The sequence below is a fragment of the Myxocyprinus asiaticus genome, chromosome 13, assembly GCF_019703515.2.
Source record: "Myxocyprinus asiaticus isolate MX2 ecotype Aquarium Trade chromosome 13, UBuf_Myxa_2, whole genome shotgun sequence".
Classification (NCBI taxonomy): domain Eukaryota; kingdom Metazoa; phylum Chordata; class Actinopteri; order Cypriniformes; family Catostomidae; genus Myxocyprinus; species Myxocyprinus asiaticus.
The window spans coordinates 45,118,586-45,141,572 of NC_059356.1; the positions used below are offsets into that span (position 1 = coordinate 45,118,586).

Here is a 22,987-nt window from a genome sequence, read left to right on the forward strand (position 1 = left end):
AAGTAGAGAATTTCAGTGTAGAAATCAATGGCCGTTTCCAAACCGGGATGGGTGTTTATAAACTATCTAGTGAAAGTAGAGAATCTCAGTGTAGAAATCTGCGGCCGTTTCCAAACCGGGATGGGTGTTTCTAAACTATCCAGTGAAAGTAGAGAATCTCAGTGTAGAAATCAGTGGCCGTTTCCAAACCTGGATGGGCATTTCTAAACTATCCAATGAAAGTAGAGAATCTCAGTGTAGAAATCAATGGCTGTTTACAAACCGGCATGGGTGTTTCTAAACTATCCAATGAAAGTGGAGAATTTCAGTGTGGAAATCAATGGTCGTTTCCAAACCGGAATGGCCGTTTCTAAACTATCCAATGAAAGTAGAGAATTTCAGTGTGGAAATCAATGGCCGTTTTCAAACTGGGATGGGTGTTTCTAAACTATCCAATGAAAGTGGAGAATTTCAGTGTGGAAATCAGTGGGCATTTCCAAACCGGGATGGGCGTTTCTAAACTATCCATTGAAAGTAGGGAATATCAGTGTGGAAATCAATGGCCGTTTTCAAACCAGGATGGGCGTTTCTAAACTAACCAGTGAAAGTAGGGAATCTCAATGGTTTGAAAATGCTCACTGATTGAGAAAAGCCCATTTTTGTTCTGCAGAGATATGAATCTCACAGTTTTTGGCTGGAGTTTGCAGTTTCACCATGGTGAAGAGAAGATTGATAGCAGAGTTGCTCCGCGAGGCAATATATTTTGTAGAATCGTAAAAGCGATTTCTTTGTTAAACTTTTATTTATTGATTGATTGTGAAAATTTGGCAATGTTCTTATTAATTTCATCAAGTGAAGCACTTTTACAATGATCAGCCAATGGTGTTTGACTGACATCCCCTCATTAGCATGTTGCATGGAGGAAAAATAAAAACGGAACTACATACAGAAATAAAAGCATGATTAAAGAAATACTGAATTAAAAATCAACTTTCAGTTTTACATTTCCTTTGAAAACCGTTTTATTTTGTCTTTATTTATGTATTCATGTATTTATTTAATTATTTGCATATATCCTCGCACATTTAATTATTTATATATTTCTTTATGCACATACTGTATATATGGATTTATTTACTTATTTGTGTATTTATTTATTTGTGCAGATTTCATCCTCCATACTTTTAAAAGTGCATTTAAAAGACTCATTAATGTACTCATTTATTGCTACATTTAATGACATTTTAAACATGTAATAAATATACACATTTAAATGTGCCTTTTTATTTGTCCATTTATAAATTGACTTATTTATTCAAGTTTTTGTTTTATTTTTTATTAATAGATTGATAATTTATTCCTTCATTCTTTTGTAAATGGCACTCCTGGGCTTCCATAATAAGTAACCTAGGAGAAAATGTTCCCATATCTCGTGTGCTTGACATCAGAGGCTGTATGTCCAGTCAAACTCTACAATATTTTGGCTTTGATTTGTCTGTTATGAGGAAATATGGTTAACACTAATACAATGTTTAGCCTATGTTCCATAAATTAAGCTTTTAAATCACATTTCTGCTGTTGTTTATGCATTTACAAAATTTACAAATTTCCTATTCAGCCTGTGTCATGGAGATAATTAAGCATTTTGTTGGGCCTATGCAGTATGGTAATATTAAATAGCTTAAATATAAACATTTCAGTGACATTTTGTAACTTTTGTAGGCTATGATGGGCGACTGTGTTGGTTGCCAATTGATGTAAAGCAAAAACAGACAAATTAGAAGCATCCCTAAAGAGCTTCAAGTTGGAAAAGGTGACATGGGACGCGTTTAATGCCATGCCGGTGACATCATTTTTGCAGTGCGCTGTGACGTCACAACTGGACGGCGGCCCCGGCCAATCAGCGCTCGCTCCGCACACGCATAGATGGGAAGAGTTTAAAAAAGATTGGGAAAAGAAGTGCGACGTGAACCGAATCATCCCACATGATCGGACAGTGGAACTGGAGTGTCTAGATCTAACATTACTCCTCTCCTTCCACTCAGAACATATTTTAAAAAACACAATGTCAACTCATTTCAAGAGCGGACCTGCTTTCGGGCTGTCTGCGGAGGTCAAGAGCAAGGTAGGCGTGTGCCTTTGTTTTGATTGACAGCTGTCAAAGATGCGCAGGCAGCACGTGCGCTCCAGCAGTCAGAAACTTCAGGGAGCTTTATAATGTTAATTAATGTTTTTATGTTAAGTTTAATATGTTTTAAAAATTAAAGGAACACCTACCTAAAAATGTCAACAAATACCCTATATATTTACTTGATTGTAACAGTTATATTAAAGTAATGATTAGTAACTATGTACTGTATGGTAACGCTGTACAATAAGGTTGTATTCCTTAGTTAACATGAACTAACTAGGAACTATACTTTTCAGCACTTAATGTTAATAATTTTAACATATACTAATTCGTTAAATGAATAAATCACTAAAAAATTAAAATTCTCTCATCATTTACTCACCCTCATGCCATCCCAGATGTGTATGACTTTCTTTCTTCTGCAGAGCACAAATTAAGATTTTTAGAAAAATATCTCAGCTCTGTAGGTCCATACAATGCAAGAGAATGCTGACCAATCCTTGGAAGCTCCAAAAAGCACATTAAAGCAGCATAAAAGTTATCCATAAGACTCCAGTGGTATAATCCATGTCTTCTGAAGCGATCTAATCCATTTTAGGTAGGAACAGAAAAAAACGTAAATCCTTTTTCCTATAAATCTGTGAAATATTAGTGTAATCGAGCTTGAAATCTTGATCGCCACAAAGTCTGCATATATCAAGATTTATAGTGAAAAGGAGTTGCATTTTGCTCTGTTCTTACCTAAAACCAATTAGATTGCTTCAGAAGGCATGGATTAAACAACTGGAGTCTTGTGGATTACTTTTAGGCTTCCTTTATGTGCTTTTTGGAGCTTCCAAGGTTTGGTCACCATTCACTTGCATTGTGTGGACCTACAGAGCTGAGATATTCTTCTGAAAATCTTAATTTGTGTTCTGCAGAAGAACGAAAGTCATACACATCTCGGATGGCATGAGGGTGAGTAAATGATGAGAGAATTTTCATTTTTAGGTGAACTATCCCTTTAATTCATTATGAATTAACATGAATTAACATTGAACAAATGTATTTTTTTATAAATGAATTTAAACTAAGATAAATGAATGCTGTAAACATATATTGTGCATTCTTAGTTTATGTTAACTAATGTAGTTTACTAATATTAACAAATACAATATTATGTACAGTGTTACCAAACATATTATGAGCAATAATAAAGTGTGTATCTTGCAATTAATATTTCAGACTGTTTTTAAAGGTGAAATTTATAATAAAGATTATATTGGCCTCAAGTTATAAATGTATTTCCATACATTTCCTAGACTTACATAGTTTGCTCAACTTTTCCTGGCTGATTAGAACTTTATCGAAGCACGTGAAATAATGTTCTAGTGCTTATATAAGTCAAATATCAGATCAGTCAGATTCAAGAATGTAACCACATATTCAGGATAAGGGGAGACCAACTATAACAATTTCATAATAAACCATTGGGGGGGATTAATTGTCTTTTTATCTTAAAATGTAAATGAATTTCATGTGGGATTTCAGTTGTACATTTTGCTTGTGATGTCATAATTATCTGGCTTCCTCTCTGAATTACTTGTCATTGATATTTCATCACACTTCCTGAGCACCACAAATATCTGTATTTTCTAAAATACACAGATGTCACATGGTGAATTTCGCATGTCATTGCTATTATGTGAGTTGTATCTTCCTGAGTTGTATCTTCCTGAGCAGTAGGTATGTGACTTTTGGTCCCCTTATAAGGAAGAGTCATGCTCGCTCACAATATCAGAGGAGAGGAGCTTGTTGTAAACAGTTTAGAATAAGGAGGAGCATTGTTGAAGATCCCACCTTGAGAGAGACACCAGTGCATGTGGATCTTCAATGTGAACATCAACTAATCATTTGTGGTTATTTCAAACAGTACAGATAGAGAAAGATAGTAAGTTTTTTAGAAATGGTGCCAAATGGCAAGACAAACATAATTCAAACATAATCCATTTTCCTTACATAATGTTCTGGTTAAAAACATTATACTCAAATCTAGGAGAATAAACAATGAAAGTACTGAAAAATAAATGTGAATGCACAACATGCAGGTATTTCAAGCATAATCAGGGTTACAAAGGAATGTTATCATGGCCGTGTGTGACAGAAATCCTGCTGTAAGAATCCCATCTTGGCCTGGACTCTATAGAGTTCCACTTAGGACTGTTCCAGATGTCCAGCATGAGAGAACAACCATAAATCAGGCCCTTGAGCAGAATTCATTGGAAGGCCACAAGTGTTGTTGTTCTTAATGTTCTTTTATTGGACACATTTAGCATGTCCTAAGTACACCACTTTAAGATATCCAACAGGAGTGAGAAAAAGTGATAGAGAGAATAAAAGAAAGCAGAATAAAGGATTGATCCGATAATATGAATGAGAGAGAGAGAGAGAGAGATGACCAGCAATAACACTGATTTAAAGTTACAGGGTTTGTTTGGTTTCGACACCAGCACACCAAACTTGGGAGAAACGGCTCTCTCTCCCTCTCTTTATCTTCCTTTTTTCTGTCTTGTTCTTCCTTTATTATAAATAGTTCAAGAGTAAAAAATAAAGTCAAGTCAAATTTATTTGTATAGCGCTTTTCACAACAGGCGTTGTTTCAAAGCAGCTGTACAGTAAATTATGCTTTAACAGAAAATGAATGAATATAATGGCAATATTAGTTATTTATGTTTAGAACTTTTAGTAGTTAAGATGAGTAAACTAAGTAAGTGTTGTGGGTCAGTGATTAAACAAAATGATTTTGTATGAACTCTAAGTTTTAGTGATAAAGTCCTTGAAGTCATCCCAGATTAACTGAGGATATACATGTACAGTAGATGCATTGTCCTTTGATTTTGGCCAATGAAGGCTTTTGTTAGTGGATAATTCATTTTCTGTGTAGTTTAAGAGAGTGTTGTCCCTCCTTTGAACAAGTTGATATAGGTTGATATGAGGAGCATCGCAGTCCGGCTGGAAGCTTATGGCAGGTAATTTTGGTGAACTTCATCAGGAGCCAATGCTTCAGACAGTAGCTCATGAAGAATCCCATGTCTTTGAGTTTGCATTAAATTCATCCTCTGTGAAGTCCGTCTAAGTAGACTGAAGTGAAGTCTGGCTGGCACATGCTGCAGTTGGTCATCATCACTCAGTGACACAGTGGGAATCGGACATCAGACAGGACCGTAGATGGATCTGGCAGGCTCTCGTAACCTTGGGATATAATCCCAAAATAATTCTTTAGTCTAGACTTAAACTGAAAGAGTGTGTCTGAGTTCCGAACACTACTAGGAAGACTATTTTGTAGTTTAGGAGTAAAATATGAAAATGATCTCCCTCCTTTTGTGGATTTTGATATTCTCTGTATTGTTAACAGGCCGGAGTTTTGCGAAGAGTATAAAAATAAAAAGCTTTACGTTGGATTGTTTGCCCAGCTCCCGCTTCCTCCTTGGTAGAGAGTTACAAACCCTCCACAGTCTTGTTACAATGGTGACGAAACCCAGGATTAAAGGAGGAAGAATGCTGCCATGGAGTCCTCAACACTGGAGGAAGTGATCAAGACCCTCGCAGCCTCCACTATTCGCAGCATCAGGTCCTCCTTGAGCTGCGCGCTGAGCAGGAACAGTGCTTCATTTCATTCCTCCAGGCCCAAGTGGAGGACCAGCAGGTTCTCCGGAGTTTGCTGCCCTGGGAGGGGGCTGCTGCCGCAACCCTGGACTCCACATCTTCCCCGCCCCATGTTCCTCTGGTCAAGAGGATCTGGAGGCATTCATGGAGCTCTTTGAGCAGATGGAGGGGGCATTCGCTTGGCCAAGCACCCAGTGGGCAGTCAACTTGATCCCACAGCTACCAGTGCAGAACTTCCTGGTGTATGCGGATTTGAGGAAAGCCATCTTGCAACAGGTTGGCCTGATTCCAGAGCAACAGCATCAATGTTTCCGCTCACTTACCCATGGTGAGCATGGCCGCCCACTTGCCTTCGCTCAGCAGCTCCGGGATGCCTGCCAGAGGGATGCAGCGTGACATTGGGGCTGTGATCGACCTGGTGGTACTGGAGCAGTTTATCGTCCGGCTTCCAGCAGGGACAGCAGAGTGGGTCCAGTGCCACCGCCTGGTGTCACTCCACACGGCCATCCAGCTGGAAGAGGATCACATGGCAGCATATTCGGGAGCCGGCGAGCCCCAAGACCCTTCTCTTCTCTCTCTCCCTCACTGGTGTCTGGCTCACTTTTAAATCCATCTCCAACTCTCACTGCAATGACAAACAGCTGTTTCTGATTATTTTGATTTTATCAGTAAAGGAATTCGTAAAGTCATTACTACTATGCTGCGATGGAATATCTGGTTCAACAGAAGTTTTATTCCTAACCAATTTAGCCACAGTACTGAATAAACACCTAGGATTGTTGTGGTTATTTTCTATGAGTTTGCTCAAATATGCAGACCTGGCAATTTTTAGAGCCTGTCTGTAGTTAGAGACACTATCCTTCCATGCTCAGCGAAATACCTCTAATTTTGTATTCTTCCACTTATGCTCCATTTTCCAAGCTGCTCTCTTGAGAGCATGAGTATGATCATTGTACCATGGTGCAGGATTTTTCTCTTTAACTTTCTTTAATCGAAGGGGCGTGACACTATCTAGAGTGCTAGAGAAGACTGCATATGGTATGCATATTTTCTGTGACAACTTATAGTTCTTCTGAACTTTTTGGCATACTGAGTATTTGAGAAAAGTCTGGAAGATTATTAGTGAAGCTATCTTTAGTAGCTGAAAGAATAGTTCTACCTGAAAGATAATATTATGTATATTGAGTTACCTTTGCTAAGAGCAGCATACAAGAGACAAGGTAATGATCTGAGATATCATAGCTGTGCGGCAGAATTTATGTTTTATTAACATCAATTCCATATGTCAAATTAGATCTAGTGTATGATTTTTGGACCTGTCACATTTTGTCTAACCCCAACAGAGTTGAGAATATCGATAAATGCTAATCCCAGTGTATCATTTTCATTATCTGTGTGGATGTTGAAGTCACTGACGATTAAAGCTCTATCCACAGCAAAAACTAAATCTGACAGAAAATCAGCAATTTCTCGAAGGAATTCAGATTATGGCCCTGGTGGTCTATAAACTGTAGCAAGAACAAAAGATGACAAAGATTTTGTATTTAGATCTGACGATGTCACATTAAGTATTATCAGCTCAAAAGAATTAAACTTATATCCAGACCTTTGAGTAACACTGAAAATATCACAGTCGAGGCTCATGTTTATAACAATAACCTGAGGGAGTAGACTCATTTAAACGAATATATTCATCCGGTTTAATCCAGGTTTCAGTCAAATAGACCGAATCCAAATTATGATCTGAAATAATTTCATTTACAGTTAGTGATGTGGATGAAAGAAGTCTAATGTTTAGTAGCCTTACCTTTTATATGATGTTTATCTTCAGTTTTTTTATATATATATATATTCAAGTTTGACATCAATAAAAAAAAATTCTAAATGTCTTAATGAGGGTTTTGTGTTTGGTAGTTCAGGAAACAGACACAGTCTCTATATGATATATAGGTAATTCATTCTCTATGTGTTGTATTTTATTTGACCTGTGTGATGACTCAAGGCAGCTAGTAGACATTCGGATTAGCCAGTTTGTCTGCTTCCTGACCTGGGCCCCAGTTAGTCAAATACTATCACTATTAAGACTAAGAGCTGTATTACTAGAGGAGAGAACGGCACCTTCCCTGGAGGGATGGAGTCCATCTCTCTTTAGCAGATCAATTTTTCCCCAAAAACTCTTCCAATTGTCTATGAATCCTATGCTATTCTCCGGACACCACTCAGATATCCAGTCATTCAGTGACACTAATCTATTATAAACCTTGTCACCACAACAAGCAGGGAGGGGGCCAGAGCATATTACAATGTCTGACATCATTTCTGCAAGTTCACACACTCTTTAATATTATCTTTAGTGATCTCCAACTGGTGAAGCCGGACATCGTTAGTGCCGACATGAATAACAATCTTAGAAAATCTACGTTTAGCATTAGCCAGCACTTGTAAATTTGATCTGATGTCAGATGCTCTGGCACACGAAATGCATTTAACAGTTGCGGCTGGAGTCTCTTTTTCCACTTTGCTTACAATAGTCACCAATAACAAGGGCACTTTCAACATGATTCTCAATGGTTGAATCACTAAGTGGGGAGAATCGATTGGAAATCCTAACAAGAATGGGAGAGTGGTGTCACTTTGTCCTATGAATATGCTGCCGAGACGTCACCCAAACGCCCTGCTGCAGGGGCTCTACAGATGGAACCAAAGTGTGTGTGTTGCTCGCTGTACTACCCGCATCCAAAACAGTATCTACCAGCTTCTCTTTCTCACTGACCTCCACTAGCATTTGGATGCATGTCTCTAACTCATTAACCTTCTCCGTCAGCCTGACTAATTCCTTACATTTATCACATGTAAATCCCTCACTGCTGACGGAAGAAGCCATAGTTAATATGTGGCATAAAATGCACGAAGCGATAATATGAACAGGTGCCATGACTTACCGCAATTGTTTGTTGTTGTGGTGGTGGTTTTTGATCAGCGGGGGACTGAGATCGATGTGAATCCCTCACATAATTTTTGTTGTTGTGGTGGTTCCTGATCACTATTGGTTTGAGATCGATGCAATGATCTGTGTAAAGAAAAATGCGTGCAATAAAGCACGCAGTTTAATCGTGATAAAAGAGGAAAGGCATGTGTAAAATGCACATAGTTGTATCTCGTTAAAAAGTATAAAGGCAGAAAAATTATGCACATGAAAAAAATGGGAGAGATTAAAGATTAAACGCTGAAAATAGAAAGATAAGCAATGCTAAGCAGGCTAGCAGGCTACTAGTAAGATCTAGTTAGATCTACTATGTAGCTGTTGAGAGAAAGATTTTGCCAATCGTGAAATACAGTGATGGAGGCGATTTCCAAGTTTTGCATACAGGAATGTCGCCAGCGTTCCCGGCTCTTATTTTTACAACTTATTCAACCCCAGCCAAAAGTGTTCATTCAATTTGTCTGAAGAATTGAGATAAAGGCTAACATTATATCCAAGTTATGGAGGTTTTATTTGGAAACTCTATATTGCCTTGAACATTTTCATCAAGTACCCTACTGATTGAACAAGAGCAGACATGCAAAAGTCTGTTTTAGATCTGTGATATGTAATAAAATGATTCATTGTTTTAATAACATCTGTTTTGTTTAGTCATTCAACTACTTTCAACTACTGTTCAGATAGAGATTATATTTAAGGTGTACTCAGTAATTTTTCCTCATTCAAAAAAGTGTTGAATGATGCTGCATCCATGCCCCTAGAAGTCGAAGATGACATATTGAAAAATTACTGAGTGCACCTTTAAAAGAATGTTCCGGGATCAATACAAGTTCAGCTCAATCAACAGCATTTGTGGCATAATGTTGATTACCACAAAAAAAAAAAAAATTCGACCCGTCCCTCATATATTGCAGAAAAAGTGAAAATTGAGGTTACAGTGAGGCACTAACAATGGAATTGAATGGGGCCAAACTGTAAATGTTAAAATACACACTGTTTCAAAAGTATAGCCACAAAACTTAAATATTACACGTTAACATTATTTTAGTGTGAAAGAATTGCTTACTGACCTTTTCTGTGTAAAGTTATAGCCAATAATACTACTTTGTTGTCATGACAACATAACTCTACACCTGTAAAACCGTATAATCCGGCAAACACTGAAAATCCAGTAAATCCCTGATTTTGTCACACTAAAATCATTTTAGCACATACTGTCTTATGTTTACATCTTATGGCTATAAATACATGTTTTATATATTTATGGACTGGCCGCATTCACTTCCATTGTAAGTGCCTTACTGTAATAGCAATTTCTGCTTGTTTTAAATTAACTAAGGATGAGTCGAAATCATTTCTTGTAGTAATGAACATTATGCCTCAAATGATGTGGATTGAGCTTAACGTTTTCAAACTCAAACATTCCTTTAATTCAGTCATTTATAAGGCTGTATCACTGCATTGCCTTTCAGAAGTTACCATAATGAAGCTATGAATTTTTTTTTAAAACATATAGTTGTAATGTTTTTAATAAGTATTAGGTTGCCATTATGGATAAGATTAGGGATATAAATGTAAAATGTTAGACCAACTGTAGATCAGAAATGCAAAGGCAGGGGCTATTTTCACTTAATGTGAATAGCAATAAAAAGCATATTCTTTGCACTAAGTGCAAATAGTGTTAGATGCTATTTGCACCCCGGTGCAACCCTAACCTTCCTTTACAAAAATTAACCATAGTTTTGCTACATTAAAGCCTCTAAGAGCTATATTATCACCATGGTATTTTGTTGTTATATCTCAGTAACCACAAAATTAAACATGGTTACTGTTGTAACACCATGGCTAATTGCATTAAATCTATGGCTTAAACCAAAAAACATTGTTACTACAATATTACTATAGTAAAAACATGGTTAATTTTACCCGGATCAAAACTCCCTGACCTTTACCGTGACCAAATCACTGTGAGGCCATCAATCTTTATTATCTTATATATATATACAGTACTGTGCAAAAGTGTTAGGCACTTGTGAAAAATGTTGCATAGTGAAGATGTCTTCAAAAATAATGCCATAAATAGTTTTCATTTATCACTTAATGTCATATAAAGTCCAGTAAACATAAAAAGCTAAATCAATATTCAGTGTGACCACCTTTTAAACAGCCCCAATTCTCCTAGGTACACCTGGACACAGTTTTTCTTGGATGTTGGCAGATAGGATGTACCAAGCTTCTTGGAGAATTCACCACAATTCTTCTATCTATTTCAGCTGTCTCAATTGCTTCTGTCTCTATATGTAATCTCAGACTGACTCGATGTTCAGTGGGGGGCTCTGTGTGGGCCATGCTATCTGTTGCAGGACTCCCTGTTCTTCTGTTCTAATCTTTTCTATTTGCACATGTAATGTTTGGGAGCCTAACATCTATATTTCCTATTGACACACTAAAGCTGAAGATATAAATAACCATCTTAAGACAAATGCTTTTGTGAAACAACTTTTGCACAGTACTGTGTGTGTGTATATATATATATATATATATAACACGGGGGCGTGGTCGAGCATTCGTCCGGAGAGAAAGCGGTAAGGGTGCACACACTTGAGCGCTATAATGCCTAACACCTGTTTCTGATTGCAGTAAGCACTGGGGAGAGCGATAAAAGAGGGACCACGCCAGAGACTAGGGAGATACAGACCAGAGACTGAGTGTCTGTTGCAAGAGTGTGTTGGAAATAAGCTGAAAAGCAGACTGTGTTTGAGTGCAAGCTGAAAAGCCATTTCTGTTTCGTTTGATAAATAAACTGACTCATGTGGAGTGTGGAAACCGGCTCTCGGTTCCTCCTTTATCTGACCAACACAGAACCTTTACAGTAGTATTAAAGGAAATATTAAGAGAGGAGACAGGAAACAGGACGGGAAAAAGAGTGGAACAAAAGGCGGATTCAAACCCAGGTCGTATACACAAAAAAGCACATCCACACCGTCTTTACACAATACACTACTGCAGCGAAACTAGAGGATCTAGTTTGTCTTTAATTTCTGTGTTCCAACAGACTATTGTATTGCAAATATCTGCGCTGTGTGGCAGGTACTATTTACACCTCGTGCAAATAGTCACTCCAAAAATCATCAACAAAGAAGCTAGATGTGATACAGTATTAATGCTATGACCTTTTGACCTCCAGCTGGCCCATAAGTATGACCCTCAAAAGGAGGAAGAGCTAAGAATGTGGATCCATGAGGTCACAGGCCGTAAACTCCCAAAGAACTTCATGGAGGGACTGAAAGATGGAGTCGTCCTCTGCGAGTGAGTGATTCGCTGATTCAAACGAATCAAACCAGTTTATTTAAAGTCTACAGAAGCCTCAAAAAGTATTTGAACACAAGCCACACTTAAAAATATATGAATGTCATTGCATTAGATAAGCAAATATCAGACCAAGTGGAATCTGCAAACAATTAATTGAGCCATTTTTCAATGACTTGTAATGTAAAACATCACTTGAATAATTCTCACAATTTGTGAACAGGCTTATCAACACCCTTCAGCCTGGCTCTGTGAAAAAGATCAGCAACTCTCCTCAAAACTGGCATCAGGTGAGTGAAAATATCACATCCTCAAATACATTCTGGTATCAGATTGAAGGTTATAGTAGTGACAACACATCTGTTCTAACAATAAAGAAATCCATGGAAATGCTTCCAAACCTTGTGTTCATTTATTTGATATTTATGCTCTGGTTGAAGTTAAACAATCTTTTTTAGAAGAACCACTCATATAATAACTTCACATTTTAGACAAATTCATATTTACACCCTGACAGACTGAAACATTGTCATTTAGTTTGGCATGAAGGATATTCAGTCCATTGTTTGGGTTTCAACTAAGAGTGAAAACCTTCAGTGTTTGTAGCAAAGCACTTATCAAGCTTTATTGTGGATAAGTGTAGAAATACACACACATTGGTATTGAAGACCAATGTTGGGAGTAACACGATAAAAGTAACGTGTGTTACGTAATCAGATTACTTTTTTTGAGTAACAAGTATTTGAAAATTTAAACCATAATATCGGAGATACTTTTTAAATACAGTAACGCATTGCTTTTGTACACCTCTACTTTCCCTGTATTGCGAGAAATCAGGAGTAAAGGTCTGCAAACTTCGGGGAGGAGATGTAGTGCATGATGGGCATTTTATTTATATAGAGTGTGAGGCCAGAGACTATTTAGCAGAGAGAGACGAGTCAGTTCTATTTCAATGAATGAGAGAAATTGGAACGCCCAGCCAAAAAGCTCTAGCACCCAACAGTCTATAGATGTAGAAAGGAAGTCCCGCCTTGCAGGTAAAAGAGCCAATCACCTTTTAGATACAAACATTGCCTGTCAATCAACTTGCTAATGTGCATGAGCATTTTGTGTTTTAGCATAATATAAGGTCAACATTCAGTTGAGTTGATTCATGTGTTAATACACACTGCATTAAAAAAACCAGTAAACGCATTTAGGCAGAGGTATTATAAGATTAGTCTTCCGCTGGCCACAACATGATACACAGGGTGAAATACTCGCTCAATTCACTGACTTATGCAGCCGAACTGCTCCGTGTTACAACTCCCCTGTAACTGGGAGAAAGGGATGAGAAAAGCTGACTCTGGATCAGCGGCTCTGATCAATGTGCTACATCGATTGTGTACGCAGAGAAAATGTCTTAGTTTCTAAAAATATTCTACATTTTTGTTTTATAATAAACAAGTAGTTTGATTTATGAAACAAACCGTTTTTATGACATTTTGGTATCATTAAAAATTATGCCATTCAAGTTTATCAACACGCGCCTTTAAAGTTGTGGCGTCTGTACACACCGTGGATCAACTCAAAACAAGCATGCACTGAGATGACTTAAGTGAAAAATATTCATTTATTCATCAGACTTATTCCTTGAAAATGTTAGGCTGGCATTCCCCACTGAATTTTATCCTGACTTTTGAAAAACATCTTAAGTTGACTCTGACATTGTCAATGGGCAGCACATGATGACATATATGATGCAGGTTTAAGTGCTGGACTTTGCTGCTTTAGGTGAGACAGTGGTTATTCTGCATTGTTCATATTGGCTGCCATGTTGATGGAAAAACAAATCATGCATATTCATGTTATTGATTCTTTATTATAAATATGACGTGAAGACCTACTTTCTAAATATCTGTTTGTTTACTATGTTGTTTTGACATGAGTGTTGTACAGTAGCTAGCATGACCTGTAATGTCTCTTGTATGCAATGCATGGTTTATTTGTATGGAATGCATAGCAGAAGAGAAAGTGGCTGTAAGAATAAAGTAACGCAAAAATAATGCAAAAGTAACATAACGCTTTACTTTTCATAAAAATGAACTTTTTATTAATTAAGTTACTTTTTAAGAAGTAACGCAATATTCTAACAAGTTACTTTTAAAAGTAACGTTACCCAACACTGTTGAAGACATCAAGATTTATAGTTTTGCATTTTCCGAGAGAATACTTGTATTTTATACTCTTATGTGTGATTCATAAAATCTAACTACCGCTGATCATCTGTTTCGGATATGGAGAGGAGCTCTGTTTCTGCACATTCTTGGTTTGAAATTGATATTGTTTGCTTTTTATTTATGTAGATTTTGACAAATCACAGTCAGTGACTCTACAAGTCTACAAGTCAGTATCTTTCTTGGTTTGGTCTTGTGTTTTGCAGCTGGAAAACATTAGTAATTTTGTCCGAGCCATTCAAGAGTACGGACTGAAGCCACATGATATATTTGAGGCCAATGACCTGTTTGAGAACATCAACCACACTCAGGTCCAGTGCACACTTATTACGCTGGCTGGGATGGTGAGTCAAACATAATGCATTTTAACCAAGCTGGTTCTATAGAATCACATTACTATTCCTACAAAATAATTTTGTGGCTCGTTGTAGGTATCGTAGCAGTTCCCTGGTGAAATGAACTCTAGAGGTGCTACAACAACAATTACTTTTATTCACTTTCACAAAAATCACAAGTAAAATGACAGATTATACACTTACTTTTCACCCTATGCCCTCTCTATCTTATGACATCCAAACACTTTTACTATAGTGCATAACCGAAGGTGATGCATAACATAACCAACTACATTTATGAGCTTGTTCAGTTGTGATCAAAAATACACAACAGCTCATCTGATAGAGCATTGCACTTGTGATGCAAAGGACCGGTGTACTGGTCCTGAAGAGCACGTGGATTGATATAAGAGTCGGCAGTGTCATTTGCTTTTATGGCACTAAGGTTTTGGGTAGAGGTAGGTTTTTTTTACTTAATACTTGATAGAGGATTAACCTTAAGAACCTCATCTTTTTGTGAGAACCTTAAACTCGCTTTTAGCTAGGGATGCATCAATGTATCAGCTGCTGATATTTATCGGTCAATTATTGACCAAATTAAAACCATCGGCAAATCGGTTCAAGCATGAAAACCCCAATATGAAAAACCAATGGTTCATTTATAATTAATTATCAACACACTTTGTAAAAACTCTGTTAATTCAAATGCACAATCCAGAAATAATGATAGCAACACAATGTAGAAGTGTTGGCATTTCTAAGAACATGCAGGCCTTATATTTCATTTTTAGTCATTCTTGTTCTCAAATGAATGAGGGAAAAAACGTTGTTACATGACAGTTGTGAAAGCGGCACTTACCTATACTAAACATGATGAGGTAAAATCATCCAAAACTATTTGAAACCAGCAAACTTTGACTTCTGAGACATTGGTATGGTATCCATTAAGGCTGCACAATTAATTTGAGTTAAGATTGAAATCGCAATATGGTCTTGCGCGATTATTAAAGTTTGAAGGGCTGCGTTTAAAAATAGACCGCAGTCAGTGCTTCAGTCAGCATTGTGTGAGAAAGCGGCACCCTATAGTGGTCTGGACAGCAATATCCATTATTATCCATTACACCACGATAGAATTTAAAAGGGTGTTTTTTTTACTTTGGTTAAAACGTTTTATTTTTCCATGATGTGGTTGACATTTCCGTGAAATTGCCCAGCATGCACAATATGCATAATATGAATTTGTGATATTCTATTATATATAGTAAAAACATGTAAAATGTGAGTTCTGTCGTTCTGAACTGCATAAACAGAAATGCATAAAATGTTTTAGAAGTACAAAATATTCTTTATCACATCAATCATCATGCTATGATATTTAGTTATTTTTCAATATTTTGTTTATGTTTTTATCTTCTATTTATCTTTCATTGCGGCTCTCTTTAAAATTTGTACTTGTCATGTGTTCAACAGATCCAATTTATTTATTGATAGAACAATAAAAAGCTTTTGTACCTCTTTGTACATTTTTAAAACATAATTCCTGAACAAAACAGTGATCTGATGACAAAATAAGCAAGTGGCAATATATCGGTACCAGCCAAACATTTTGTGTTAAAAGCGTTATCGGCCAAAAAATTTCATATTGGCGCATCCCTACTTTTAGCGCCACACAGTGGACATTTCACCTCAGAACTGCTGCGATACACGTAATATATAATTTTGTTAAAATGAAGCCGCAGTCATGTAATTTTCATGAGATTAGACTGATTTTAACACAGCAAGGACTAACCCACAGCTAAAAATAAAGGCTTAGTCTAGAACTATTCCTTCAGCTTATCTGGCTTTTTGCAATATTCTAACTTTTGTCTCTAATAGTAAAAGTTCTTAACCATGCTGTAAGGAGAACAAGATGCCTTACATTTAAAATGTGGTATTTGATCTGTATGGTCTGAAATTATCATTTCAATCAGCATGTTTAAACTATTATAAGCTTTTTGTGCATGTTTGTTTTATACATAAAATAGTGACAGCCTTTTCTAAAATGTAAAAATTTAGTTCTTCACCTCTAAAACAAACATACACAAAAACACAAATTGTATTTATTTTATGCATGCATTATATTTTAAATCCAGGCTAAATCTAAAGGTTTTCTCTGTAAATACGACTTTGGAGTGAAATATGCTGAGAAACAACTGCGAAAATTTGCCCCCGAGAAACTAAAGGAAGGACGCAACATAATTGGCCTGCAGGTAAGTGCTGTTTATCTCTACACGGCCATTTCTTTCAAGAAAGAAAACAAAGAGAATCTTTGATTTAGCTGAAGTAGTTTTGATGGCTTTGAGTAGTCTTTTATGAATTGTTAAAGACCTTTTACTGATCTATTACTATGATTTTATGTCTCATATGTCTGTTATTTCACTATTTATATTTTTCACTGTTCGTTTTGTTGTCACTTGTATTTTCAGATGGGAACCAATAAGTTTGCCAGTCAAAAGGGCATGACATCATATGGCACACATCGACACCTCTATGATCCCAAGACGGGGATGGAAAATCCTCTGGACCAATCAACAATCAGCCTGCAGATGGGCACCAACAAAGGAGCCAATCAGGTACATTAAAAGAGTTAAAAATGAGGAATATTACAGAGTTTTACACATATGCTCATACAGTTTCCCTATTAAGGCCTCGGCATACTCATGACAAAATGTTTTTTGTAGCTCAAGACTACATGTAAAACACAATCTAATGTGACATAAAAATGTGCTATCAATTAATTCATCCATCATTCTATGAGTAGAATTCACACAAGATCAGTCAAAGAAGCTTTTAACTATTCATTGATGATTTAAAGTAATATATGCAGTAGATAATGTGTAATTTGTCATGTTTACATTTTGAATTCATGGCGCTAATGCACTAACACCTCTAAAGCTATTAGCTAACATGCTAATAACTCTGTACACTGGTTAACTGATTGAACGGGAATTATCTCTCAGCCTCAAAGTAGGTGGAGCTTCATGTCACACCTACCGGTGACATGGACCAATGACAGTAAGGTGTTTAGCTGTCAGTAAAAAGTTTTCCTAAAAGTTCACCCTGGGAAGCTGTTACGAGCCACCGAAACAAACTCAAAAACACTTTTGTTTTGGCCAGATTTTGTTCTAAATGACGTAACACTCGTTTGTTCTTCCATTACCTATGAAGAATACCGGGGCCTTTACAGTCAGGTTTTACATCACTGTGGATGAAATTGTCCCCATGCCCAAGAAGTCACTTAGTTATTTTCCATTTTTTCCTCACAGTCCGGCATGACGGCTCCAGGCACCAAGCGGCAGATCTTCGATAAGAAGCTGGACATGGAGATGTGTGACACCTCTGTTGTCTCACTGCAAATGGGCACCAACAAGATGGCGTCCCAGACTGGCATGACGGTGTATGGGCTGCCCCGCCAGGTGTACGACAGGAAGTACTGCTCCAGTCCTAATGACTACATCGACAACGGGCAGGACTCAGAGATGGATGGATATCAGTATTCCGACTAAGATGAATAGACAGCTGCCAGTGCACTGCTTTTATAAAAAAACAAAACAAAAAAAAACACCTGCCCTATTTCTGATATTCCAAATTCATGGTGACTAATAAGATCAGCTTGAACTGTTTCTCGACATCACTGCTACCAATCAAAGCAGAGTACTTTTGTGACTGACCATTCGTAGAAAAAAAAAGGAGGACAAATAAGAGGAAGATCAGGCAATCTTGCTTTTTGTTTTTAAACTCGTGCTCTTTTAGCTTCACTTATGTAGTTTTACTTTTTCGAGTGTGCCATTCTCCTATGACTTCAAATGTATGGCCCAATTTTCTTGTGTATAAAAAAAAAAACTTTTCAAATTAGATTTTTATTTATGATGCCTCATAGTTTTATATAATTTGAGTGGATTTGGTCTAGCCAGCAGCTATTATAGTGTTTAGGGTCTGATCTGTTCATTGAAGCTCTTTTGATTGGATGAAGGATGAGGAAGTCCACAGAAGACACCAGTGCTACTGCCCAATCAAATCAATAGATTCTTAAAGAAGATCGGCCTTAATGAACTTTACTGTGTCTGTCTGATTTCAACTAGGTTGAATTGACTGTTTTTTTTTACCCTTTTAAAAACAGACCATAGATGTTTGGTGCTATAAGGCTATAATTAAGCTGAAATAATTAAATTTTTTAAGTTCAAGTGCAACATCAACAATGAGCACATTTGATTACTCCCAAATCCGACAATGCAAGAAATCCGTGTTTACATGACTTTTGAAATAATCATGTTGTTCTCTGCTTTTGACATCAAACCGTGAAGAGGCATGCATACAACACGTGTGCACACTGGTTAAGCCGCTAAGAACACTAGTAAAGGTGTTTACATGCAATGCAAAATTGGGTTAATGGGCAAAAATCGACCCATGTCGATCGGTTTATTCTTACGTCGTTTGTGACCTTATACGGATAAAGGAAAGAGTAAGTCATTTTAATCCAATACACTTTTTGTCAAATTCCGCGAATATCTCTTCACAGTCCGCTACTGTCCGTTCTGAGTGTGCGCTGAAAAAATATCTGGTGTTTGTACACAGTCTCTGTAAATGGGAAAATAAACAAAGTGGATCGGACTGATCCACGCAACACTATTCCAGCATGCATGAATTTGGGGGGGCGGAGCTTCTGAAGGAGCACTGAAGGGAGGGGTTTGTTTGTTTGGCTGTTGAGTTCAAATATCAACAGTATGTCTCAGGAATCACTTACTCCACCTTTAATGCATTTACATGACCACACACGTTATCGGCTTATTAACATAATCGGTGTAAGAACATACATGTTAATGTGCTCAATACATAAATAGAGCACTAAGTTTTCCCATGGTTATTTGTAATCATGTTTTTACACCAATTATGCATAATAAGCCGATGTGAGTGGTCATGTAAACGCAATGAACAGCGTTCCTTTATCAGTGTAAGGCCATAAACGCATAAGAATAAACCGATCGACATTAACCCGATTTTGCATTGCATGTAAACACCTTTACCCGTGTTCTTAATGGCTTATCCAATGTGTGCACATGCCTCTTCACGGTTCGACATCAAAAGCTGAAAATAACTCGATTATATCAAATCTCATGCAAATGCTTTGTCTGATTTTTTAAATAAGCTGATTTTTGGGAGTTATTAGCGAATTGGTGTGCATGTAATCAGGCTCAGGTTTACATGCACACCAATGTGCTGATAACAAAAAATCAGGTTATTCAAAACAAAATAAAAATCCGACAATGCAAGAAAAATATAGAAAAATAATCAGGTTCTTTTCTGCTTCTGAAGCCAAAAGGTAAACAGTCATGTACACAAAACTTGCGTTTATTGGATAAGCTGGTAAAAACACCGGGAAAGGAGTTTACATGCAATGGGACATCGGGGTAATGGGCAAATCTTTTTTTTTCTTCTTCTTTAAATTGTTTATGACTTTACCCCGATAAAGGCAAAGTTTAAATGCATTTACGTGACCACACACATTGTCAACTTAAGTATGATCGGTTTAAAAACGTGCATGTGAACATGCTCGTCTTAGACCAAACCCTTACCATTACTTACCCATCAAAACAAGGTTGATAAGAACGTGGTTCCAGCACACCTTACCCAAAACCTAGCCCCTAAAATCTTGGTTGAACATTATTTCTGGACTAATTAGGATTTAAGTCACATTACTCTTTAACTCACCAGATAAGCTGTATGAATATAGCTAGAAATTGCACGTTAAGTGCATGTCTTCCAGAGTGCAGATAATACATCAGACTATAGATTGCCACTACAGATATTTTCACGAAACTATTCATTTACATTTTAGTACAATTGAATTACTACTTATTGGGTGAAACTATGTTACTGAAAATTTTAGATGCCTCTATTAGTTAGAGATAAATTAGAAGTCTGTCCAAATACATTTCAGGACGACATTCTGTTTTTTTTTGTTGTTGTTTTTCTAATCACTTGCCAAATTTATCTCCATTGACTGATGTGTTAGAGCTAGTCAATGTGATTTTTCCATGTGTTGTTGAGAGGCAGTTTTAGATTACCAGAATATTCTGTTCAAAATCATGATAACAACAACTGAGCTAAATGTTAATGGCTCTTTTAAGAGGAATGATTGTCACACACAATTGTTATATGCTCATAAAAAATAAAAAAAGACTTTATAAACTTGCATAGGCTTAAATGCAAGCATAACTGGTCTTTAGTTTGCCAAACCTGACCCAAAAATCCAAGTAAACAACCATGTGAGAGGGAATATAATCATGCAAAGCGCAAACCCAAAAAGGAAATTAAGTCAGGCTAGATGGAAAGAGTGCAGAGTCCTCTAGTGGCTGTATATGACATGACAGGTTGAATGTGCATCCTCATTTATGGCTTAATATTTTGTTTAGAAATTGTTTATATACACCGATCAGCCACAACATTAAAACCACCTGCCTAATATCGTGTAGGTCCCCCACGTGCCGTCAAAACAGCTCTGACCCATCGAGGCATGGACTCCACAAGACCTTTGAAGGTGTCCTGTGGTATCTGGCACCAAGACGTTAGCAGCAGATCCTTTAAGTCCTGTAATTTGTGAGGTGGGGCCTTCATGGATTGGACCTGTTGGTCCAGCACATCCCATAGATGCTCAATCGGATTGAGATCTGGGGAATTTAGAGGCCAAGTCAACACCCTGAACTCTTTGTCATGTTCCTCAAACCATTCCTGAACAATTTTTGCAGTGTGACAGGACGCATTATCCTGCTGAAAGAGGCCACTGCCATCAGGGAGTACCGTTGCCACGAAGGTGTGTACGTGGTCTGCAACAATCTTTAGGTAGGTGATACGTGTCAAAGTAACATCCACATGAATGCCAGGACCCAAGGTTTCCCAGCAGAACATTGCCCAGAGCATCACACTGCCTCCGCCGACCAGCCTTATTCCCATAGTTCATCCTGCTGCCATCTCTTCCATAGGTAAACGACGCACATGGCCTTCAACATGATCTGAAAGAAAACATGATTCATCATACCAGGCCACCTTCTTCCATTTCTCCATGGTCCAGTTCTGACGCTCACATGCCCATTGTAGGCGCTTTCGCCGGTTTACAGGGGTCAGCATGGGTACTCTGACCCCTGTAAACCAGGGTCAGAGTACCTTCAGCTACGCAGCCCCATACGCAGCAAGCTGCGATGCACTGTGTGTTCTGACACCTTTCTATCATGGCCAGCATTAAGTTTTTCAGCAATTTGTGCTACAGTAGCTCTTCTGTGGGATCAAACCAGACGGGCTAGCCTTCGCTCCCCACGTGCATCAATGAGCCTTGGGCACCCATGACCCTGTCACCGGTTCACCGGTTGTCCTTACTTGGACCACTTTTGTTAGTTACTAACCATTGCATACCGGGAACACCCCACAAGACCTGCCATTTTGGAGATGCTCTGACCCAGTCGTCTAGCCATCACAATTTGGCCCTTGTCAAAGTCGCTCAGATCCTTACGCTTGCCCATTTTTAAAGGAATATCGGTGATGATCTGGGGACGCTTCAGTAAGGCTGGAATTGGGCAGATTCGTCTTTGTGAAGAACGCATGAATCAAGCCACATACAAGGTTATCCTGGAAGAAAACTTGCTTCCTTCTGCTCTGACAATGATCCCCAACTCTGAGGATTGTTTTTTCCAGCAGGACAATGCTCCATGCCACACAGCCAGGTCAAACAAGGTGTGGATGGAGGACCACTGGATCAAGTCCCTGTCATTTCTAGCCCAATCTCCAGACCTGAACCCCATTGAAAACCTCTGGAATGTGATCAAGAGGAAGATGGATGGGAACAAGCCATCAGACAAAGCAGAGCTGCTTGAATTTTTGCACCAGGAGTGGCATAAAGTCACCCAACAGCAATGTGAAAGACTGGTAGAGAGCATGCCAAGACGCATGAAAGCTGTGATTGAAAATCAGGGTTATTACACCAAATACTGATTTCTGAACTCTTCTTAAGTTAAAACATTAGTATTGTGTTGTTTAAAAATGAATACGAACTTGATTTCTTTTCATTATTTGAGTTCTGAAAACACTGCAACTTTTTTGTTATTTTGACCAGTTGTCATTTTCTGCAAATAAATGCTCTAAATGACAATATTTTTATTTGGAGTTTGAAAGTAATGTTGTCAGTACTTTATACAATAAAACAAAAATGTTCATTTTACTCAAACACACACCTATAAATAGTAAATCAAGAGAAAATGATAATTTTGCAGTGGTCTCTTAATTTTTTCCAGAGCTGTAAATATATATATATATTTCTAAGGCTTACCAAAAAAGGCTGAGCAGGTGAAAAACTAAATAA

At 37.6% G+C, this 22,987-nt stretch overlaps 1 protein-coding gene across 2 annotated transcripts; it reads left to right on the forward strand.

Moving 5' to 3' along the window:
- Positions 1-1,946: 1,946 nt before the first annotated feature.
- LOC127450269 (calponin-1-like) lies at positions 1,947-22,987 on the forward strand. Of its 2 annotated transcripts, XM_051714234.1 has the most exons (8): positions 10,768-11,692; positions 11,794-11,828; positions 11,926-12,047; positions 12,271-12,337; positions 14,470-14,607; positions 16,731-16,847; positions 17,064-17,210; positions 17,904-22,987. In XM_051714234.1, exons 3-8 carry the CDS (start codon positions 11,968-11,970, stop codon positions 18,141-18,143), a joined length of 789 nt encoding a protein of 262 aa, XP_051570194.1. In that variant the 5' UTR covers positions 10,768-11,692; positions 11,794-11,828; positions 11,926-11,967; the 3' UTR covers positions 18,144-22,987. The 2 variants fall into 2 exon arrangements, with proteins under 2 accessions (XP_051570193.1, XP_051570194.1); XM_051714233.1 differs by lacking the exons at positions 10,768-11,692; positions 11,794-11,828 and adding an exon at positions 1,947-2,104.

Coding starts and splice junctions, on each gene's coding strand:
- LOC127450269 (XM_051714233.1), top strand. CDS start 2,045: ATGTCAACTCATTTCAAGAGCGGACCTGCTTTCGGGCTGTCTGCGGAG. Junction 2,105..11,925: donor CTGCGGAGGTCAAGAGCAAG/GTAGGCGTGTGC, acceptor TTTGACCTCCAG/CTGGCCCATAAGTATGACCC. Junction 17,211..17,903: donor CCAACAAAGGAGCCAATCAG/GTACATTAAAAG, acceptor TTTTCCTCACAG/TCCGGCATGACGGCTCCAGG.